The following is an 8,204-nucleotide window of genomic DNA, read 5'->3' as shown; positions in this document are numbered from 1 at the left end:
ATAAACGAGGCATTTGTTGCATCCAGTGGGGACATAATTACGGATTATAATGACTTAAGCCTCGTACACACCGGGACGATTATCGCGCACGCTTATCGCTGACGTTTTTTGACGTGTCTTTTGTGTTCATTTTGTGTCAATTTAACTTCAGCAGCTCCAGGCACGTGAACAAAAGCACCAATCTCATTGGTCGGCCAGTTTTTAACGCGGAGCGTCAAACCAAAAAAACGAGCCCGAGGCGTTTTTAAAAAAATTAAGCTTTTACGCCTTGCATTTTGCGCGTCGGTGTGCACACTCACAATGGCACCCTTTGTTTAGTCACGAGGCGTTAAACGTTGGCGATAATCGCACGTGATATTCGTCCCGGTGTGAACAAGCCTTAATACTGTCTTTTTACGTGCATTTTTGCTTAAAAAGTATATATATTTTTAGTTTTTTAAGAAAATGACAGATCGTTTCACTAGATAAGAGTGAGCTGGGATCATGTAGAGCCCTTTGAAGCTGCATTGAAACTGCAATTTGGACCTTCAGCCCGTTGGCCACCTTTGCAGTCCATTGGGGGCAGTCGTGGCCTAATGGTTAGAGAGTCAAACTTGTAACCCGAAGGTTGCGGGTTTGAGTCTCAGGTCCGGCAGGAATTGTCGGTGGGGGGAATGAATAACCAGCACTATGCAACAGTAATTATGCAAGTCACTCCCCATACGATGACTGATATAGTAATTAACATAGCAATGGATGGGACAAAAAAAAACTAATATGATAAAATATATCTTTATTAAGTCTTGCAGTTTAAATATTATTATTAAACGTATTAATTTGCCTCTGAGTCTGTGATTACAACATGTGTAAGATAACAGCCACGATGCACAGGAGTTATTTTTGTCTACCTGATGCATTTAATGTGGGGGTGGTTAGGGTTGCAGTGTGTTTTTGTCAAAGGGGTTGGGTCGGTTATGGAATTAAAATAAGTGCTGCTGTTGGATAATGGGCCGGGTGTTCTGTTAAGTACTGTGGGTGTGGGTTTACCAAACAGGACCCCTGCAGGACTATTGGACATTTTAACTGACAGATCAAGGCTGTAATATTATGGTTGTCCATTAGATGGGGATGCATTGGATAAGAAATCCTAATCCTCTTTCTTCTAATTTCCATCACAGAATGACAAATAAAGGAATAGAAACGATGACCATTTGTTTCTAGAAAGTATATAAATTTTAAATGTTTTTTTTTTTTTGAAAATGACCAATCGTTTTGCTAGATAAGACCCTTACTCCTCGGCTGGGATCGTGTAGAGCCCTTTGAAGCAGCACTGAAACTGCAATTTGGACCTTCAACCCATTGGTCCCCATTGAAGTCCGTTATATGGAATGTTATATATGGAATAGTTATATCCTGGAATGTTTTCCTAAAAACCTTCATTTCTTTGCGACCGAAGAAAGAAAGACATGAACATCTTGGATGATATGGGGGTGAGTAAATTATCAGGACATTTTTATTCTGGAAGTGAACTAATCCTTTAATAATCACTACAATATTTATTTTAGAAATATAAAAATGCATTCAATATTTACATAATTTAATTATTTAATTTATAAATCATTATGACATTTAATTTAATTACATCATTAAAAAACACACACACACACACACACATTTAACACTAAATTTTTACGTTTTATATTAAAAATCTAAAATATATATTTTAATTTAATTTAAAAAGTAATTAAATGTACTATTATTTATATTATATATAATAATTAAATAAATAATAATTACAATTAATTTAATAAATAAATTATAATTAATATTATATGATAACATTAAATTATACATATATTTATTTATTATTTATTTCGTTTTTTGTGATTTTATATATACACACTGACGTGTGCATAATTATATGCAAAAATAATATTTTTGACAACTGTACACTGTGGATTCATACTGTATCATATTGTCTGTGTGCAAAGTACCTGCAATGATAACTGAGTCCGTTCTGGCGGGTCCAAACTTCAGCGTCATTTCATGTTTGTGTTTGTGGACAGCCAGGTGGTCCTCATTAGTAAACCTCTACAAAGCGACACAGATGAACAGATGGATTACGAGACAAATCTGACCAGAAAAAGAGAAAGGAGCATTTCAAGACCTCAGGGCAGAGACATGTTTCCAAAGGAAGAAGAGGGAGTGGCATTGACAAGATTTGTCTTTCGAAACAGATAATGTAGGCCAGAGAGGACTTTATAATGATCGTTTTTCACCAAGCCCATGCTCTACTCAAAGTCTCTGAGGTATAGGATGTAACTATACAGTGTCAATGTCAAAGACGTACAGTAGAGGCGGCTTTCTGTTTCACAGCTGACCTTTGTGCCCTTATACAGCCTCAAGGCTTACAACGCTTACATTTATTTACGCTTCCGTTCAGAAGTGCAGCTACAGCATTACACAGTAAGTACTGAACTTCCACATTTGTCACATAATGAAAAAAATTTTTCCACCAGCTTTCATGACAATACAAAAACCAAAATACACTGTGCAAATGACAAAGGCACTAATGCTAAGGTGGAGTTCTCTGGTTTAGCACTTTGACCCAGTGCTCAAGCCAAGATGTTATGCATGCAAGACACAACAGCTCATGGGCTGAGCAAACTACACAGATGTATTCAATTAACATTTATGCCAGGCAATCGTGCATTTTCCAACGTGCTTTTATATTTACCTTTGAAACAAAACAGCTGTTAAGGTGGTAAAACTGTACGCTGCAGATGCACAGGCAGTGAATCATGGATATTTAAGAAACCAGTATAAAAGATGCTTTTTTGAAATATGACACATAAAATGTAGAGACTGCAATTTTCTTGGCCGATTCCGATTTCTGATTTTTTTATAAGTGTGACCTGTTGTTACCGTTTTTTGCTGATTTGTATATGCTGTTTATAATTTACAGCATATACAAACAAAAATCAACTTTTTTTTCATTGCAAAAAAATTACAAATTAAAAAATTACATAATAAAAGAAAATTTGAAACATTACAATTTCCCCCAATCTGGACTAAGTTAATATTGTGAATATTGATAATATTGTGACTAAAATGCAAGTCAATTATTTTTAACTTGTTTATTAAACTATTGAATAAAATCAGTGTCACATTGCAATCGTGCTGATGTTCAGGTAAACATCTTGGTCGTGTAATGCTGTTTACCTATATCATATTATAAATATCTTTTTTTTTTCTACCACAGTATGCATCTATACATTTTTGTGAGTTGCTTTGTGTGTGATGTTGCGCTCATTTGTTTTGATTTCTGCACGAGTCACTCTCTCTCATTCATCTGGCACAACATCAAAACATTATCAATCTCCGTTTACACTCAATACAATAAAGGCTTCTTGTCCAGTCAGGCAAGTAAAATTCTCTCTCACTTGCCCCTTTAAAAAAAATCTACTTATCCCAGACAAGCGTTAATCGAGCTCTGTGGTTCCCCCGTGGTTTACTTCAGCCCTACACGTATTACAAACTGCGAACTCTGTCTTCTTCACTCACAGTCAAGAACTTCCACGCCGACAACATGTTTACATGCAGATGTGAGCGTAGCTGTGATGTCAAAACGGACCGATCATGTGGAAAATCAGCTGATTGGTCCATTGCCAAATGATGAGTTATACAACAATTCTTGAAAAAAGTGTTTACACAGTCTTTTTTAATGACTTTTCATTCTTCTTAGAAGCAGCATTGTCCTATGTTTTAATTACATGTTAAACAAATAATATTAATAATAAATTATGAACAACAGGAGTAAGTACAAGATTACACAGTAAGACGTTTTTGGTTGTTGTTGTTTTGTTTTTGATTCACTAAAAAAAGGATCATAAGAGTCATTCGTTCAGGAATAAGACAGCTTTGGATGTGATGTATGTGATGCATGTTTGATTCACTAAAAAGAATTGGCTTATAAGAGTCATTCATCGAATCAGACTACATTGATAGCACTGTACTGTATGCATTTAATTCACTAAAAAGAACCAGTTCAAAAGAGTCATTCATTCAGGAACTTATTTATTTATTATTAAGTTATTTGCTCAGGACTACACTGTTTACAGTGTATGTTTGTGATTCATTAAAAAGAACTGACTCAAATTGGTTAATTGCCTGAGATTCGGACAACACTGGTTGCGATGCAGAGTTTGGATTCACTAAAAAGTTTGACTCAAAATAGTTATTTGCTCGGGAATTGGACTACACTGTTTATGCCATATGTTTCTGATTCACTAAAAAGAATGGAATCAAAAGAGTGATTTGTTTGGGAACTGGACACCACCTGTCATGCTGTTATGTTTTTGATTCACTAAAAAGAACCAACCCAAAATAGTTATTTGCTTTGGATTCAGACTACACTGGTTGCGATGCATGTTTTTGATTCACTAAAAAGAACCAATTAAAAAGAGTAATTTGTTCAGGAATTGGACCATACTGGTAAGCCCTGTATTTGTTTAATTAATTCAAAAGAACTGGCTCATAAGAGTCATTCGGAATCAGACTACACTGGTCAAACGTCATTCAGTTCACTTCGTTTTTTTCTTTTTGATGGAAAGGTTTACAGAAAATAACACTTGTTTGAAGAAGCACCTCAACTACTGGATCCTTGCGGTCTTTTCCAAAACAGCTTGAGCGGACGTGGAGCCTCTAGGATTAGCTTTTCCTCTTTCTGTGTGGATTTCATGACTCAAGCCGTGTTCACTGGGCTTCACAGTCTTCTTCAGACTATTTCTGGCTCCGTGTCACGGTTACAGTTTAGCCGTGGAAACACAGTCAAGCGTCAGAGGCGTATTTTTAGATGTGCCAGCATCACAAATACAACAACTGCATGGCCCGTAGCTTCTTCCCCCTCGACTTAAATGACAACACAAGGACAACAGCATGGCTGAAGCAAACAGGAACGAATTAACACCAACAGACAAGTAGTGCAGCTAGAGTGCCTTATGTGCATGCAGTAGACTTTTTATACTTCCTCTTTTGCAGTAATAGCTTAAGTTTGTACCTTCCTCTCAGAAAGAAGTATGTGACACTGGGAAATGCAAAAAATAGAGCTTTTCTAGTAATCAAGAATGAGAATGGATAATGTTATTCAGCAGCATAGTTTAGTATTAAACTGACCTTACTAAGATCAATATTATACGCATTTCTCAAGACCTTGTTTAAATGTTTTTCATTTCATCTCATTAATACACGTCAACATAAATGGGAAACATAGGTAGCTGAAATAACATGTCAAGCAATGCATGAAGCAATGCACATTATTTGTCAAATACTAAAGTATAAATAATCTGACCAAGTTCTCCCAGCAGCACATGGTCATCTATGCATAAAATCTCAATTTTTGTTGGCCTAAGGTTAGTACACATGCTCCTACATGTTGAGCTGAGGTGCTCATGCGGGCAGAAAAAAAGTAAAAAATAAATAAATCGCTTCTTTTCCTGATCTTCTTCCCATTATTTTCTGTTTTTTTTCTATACCATATAGGGTTGGGTACCGAAACCCGGTGCCATACCTATGTAACCGGTATGTACTAGAACCGAATCAGAACACAGATTTCGGTGCCTCATTTCGGTGCCACTTAAATGCTTGAGTGATCGATTGAAATATTTGTTCACTGGTTCTCCGAAACGGACGTAAGGATCACCCGCACCGCACGTGAAAAATTATTTCCCGACTGAGAAAATTCACGAACGCAAGTCGGAAAGCTCTAATAATACAAATCCAACACATCTTTGTAGTAACGCGAGTGTCCATGTTGTTTTCACATTCTGACTTAAAAGCACAACTCGGGAAATGAGAGAATCCGAGGAGCGCATGAATGCAGCAATTACACTTGCTCTGATGGCAGCAGGTAGATACCGTTAGCTAGCTAAGCTAAACATTCTTAAATTAAAATGCCAAAAGCTAAACTTCCCTTGTAATGACTTGCAATGAGAAGCATTTCTAAACCTGTTGTCCAACAAAAGAGAACACTATAACGTTTTTACTCCACAACTGCTTCCTTTTGTGATCTGATGTGGCTTCTTGTCACAGAATGAGGCAGAAAATATGTTCTATTGTAAAAAGTATATGGTCAAAAAGGCGATTAGCAATGGATTATAAATATACTTGATGAAAATACCAAAGATGACTTGAATAACACAGATAAACTATACATTGTCGCAGTCGAGTGTTTTATTATTCAAAAAGTTTAAATCTTCTGTTTACGCAGTTACAGCGATAGCAATGCCTTTGTCCATATTAGGGATTTCCTGAGTTCTATTCCCTCTGTTATGCATATGTGGAGTTGCTGCGCGAGGGCGCCCTCTGGTGTCCAGTATGAATGAAAAAGATATTAAATGTGTTTATAGCGCTCAATAATGGCCAATCCATCCTATTTTGGGTAATTTTATTTTATTAAAATTTTTTAAAAGTATCGGTTTAGGCACCGTTTAGGCACCGGTACCATTTTAAAAGTATCGATTTGGCACCGGTATCGGAAAAAAAGGTTTTCTTGCTTACCCCTCCCCCCTAATTAGCCCCTGATGTTTTGGCCTCAGCCCCAGATGTTTTCAAATCCTAGAAACGCCCCTGCCTAATACCATCCATATCTAGCAAAAATGTAAAAAACGACCTAAATATACAGAAGAAAGAGTTTAAGACAGTCTTAGCTAATATTGCTCATTCCAATTGCTAATAGCTGTATACCTTAATTTACTGTAGATTTGAATGAAAAAGATTCATGAAAATCAAAGCTACACTTGTCACAAAGCAAGGCCAGACACAACAGGTAAGTGCAAAACAGGATGGTTTATTGACTGGGTAAGTGGATGACTGGAATAGGTGAGTTAAAGGCAGGTGAATGTCAACACAGTGAATGGTTCCAGGGTGCTTATCTGAGTTCTGATGGTGAGGATCGGATGCCGGTTACGTTGGAGATCGTGGAACAGTTTCCAAGGAGTCGTTGGAGGATCGGGGGAGGAACAGCAGGTAATTCGTTCTAGGAGAATTTTGCAGAGAGAGTCCAGAGTAGTTCGTAGGAGTGAACGGTAGACCGGACAGTGAGTGACTGTGCTGTGTGTGTATTTGTAGTGTGGCTTGATTGGTGACAGCAGGTGCGGGTGATCAGAACTCAGGTGACTGTGATCGGGTAATTATCCTGGATGGTGACTGAAGTGACTGTGATGAATCCCTGACAACACTACACTGCTATTCAAAAATTTGGGGTCAGTACTATTCTTTAAAATGTTTTTGAAAGAGGTCTCTTATGCTCATCAAGGCAGCATTTATTTGATCAAAAAGTACAGTAAAACGAGTAATATTATCAAATATTATAATTTATACATCTGTTTATAATTTTAAAATATGTTAAAATGTAGTTTATTCATGTAATGGCAGAGTGGAATTTTCAGCAGCCATAACTCCAGTGTCACATGATCCTTCAGAAATCATTCTAACATACTGATTTGGTGCTCAAGAAACATTTCTTATTATTATTGATTTTAAAAACAGTTGTGCTGCTAAAGTACAGCATTTATTTGAAATGGAAATCTATTTATTATAAATGTCTTTACAGTGACTTTTTAACAATTCAATGCTTTCACACTGAATAAAGTTTTTTTAGTTGTATTTATTTATTTTTTTTAAACTTACTGAATCCAAATATTTGAATGGTAGTGTAAGTCATGGACTTCCTGTTCTAAAAACAAAACTATAAACTGACTAGCAAGCACTAGCTAAAGTGTAGCCTTTAGTTAAACCCAATTTTAATTTTGTTGCGCAATGTTTTTTTATATGATAAAGAGGAAATTTCGTTAAAAAGGATTCATTTACTCTGAAAATAGCTTTAAACAAGCACTAGCATTAATAATCTCAAATCTCAGTTTCCTTCGGCGTGTTATTTTTCAACAATAGGTTGACAAAACAGAGGAGTCACGTGAAAATCTGGTTAACTGGGATGAAGCAAAACAACCTTAAACCCCTATGGACTTCAGTATGACGCAAACAGCATTTGCTCGTCAACAAAAGAACAATACCTCCACTAGAGTAAACCCTCACTCCCCTCGTGCAGCTGAACACCGCTGTTAATAGAGCCTGACAGATGTGCACAACCTGATCTCTATTTCAACCATTATCCTTTTTTTTCCCTTTAGTCTTGGTTTACAGGAGCTGAGTAGTCTTAAAACTAC

The 8,204-nt window shown here is 36.5% G+C and overlaps 1 protein-coding gene across 2 annotated transcripts in view; it reads right to left on the bottom strand.

The window, feature by feature from the left end:
- The window catches only part of LOC107695816 (cyclic AMP-dependent transcription factor ATF-7-like), a 29,541-nt gene that overhangs the window by 6,635 nt on the left and 14,702 nt on the right, over nucleotides 1-8,204 (bottom strand). For both annotated transcript variants that reach the window (XM_016495877.1, XM_016495878.1), the window contains exon 3: nucleotides 1,974-2,070. In XM_016495877.1, the coding sequence (XP_016351363.1) occupies nucleotides 1,974-2,070 (97 nt within the window). The remainder of the gene's footprint in view (nucleotides 1-1,973; nucleotides 2,071-8,204) is intronic.

Source organism: Sinocyclocheilus anshuiensis, unplaced genomic scaffold, assembly GCF_001515605.1.
Source record: "Sinocyclocheilus anshuiensis isolate Anshui unplaced genomic scaffold, SAMN03320099.WGS_v1.1 scaffold234, whole genome shotgun sequence".
Taxonomy (NCBI): domain Eukaryota; kingdom Metazoa; phylum Chordata; class Actinopteri; order Cypriniformes; family Cyprinidae; genus Sinocyclocheilus; species Sinocyclocheilus anshuiensis.
Note: the sequence above shows the minus strand (reverse complement) of the source record. Positions and strands in the feature narration are given on the sequence as shown.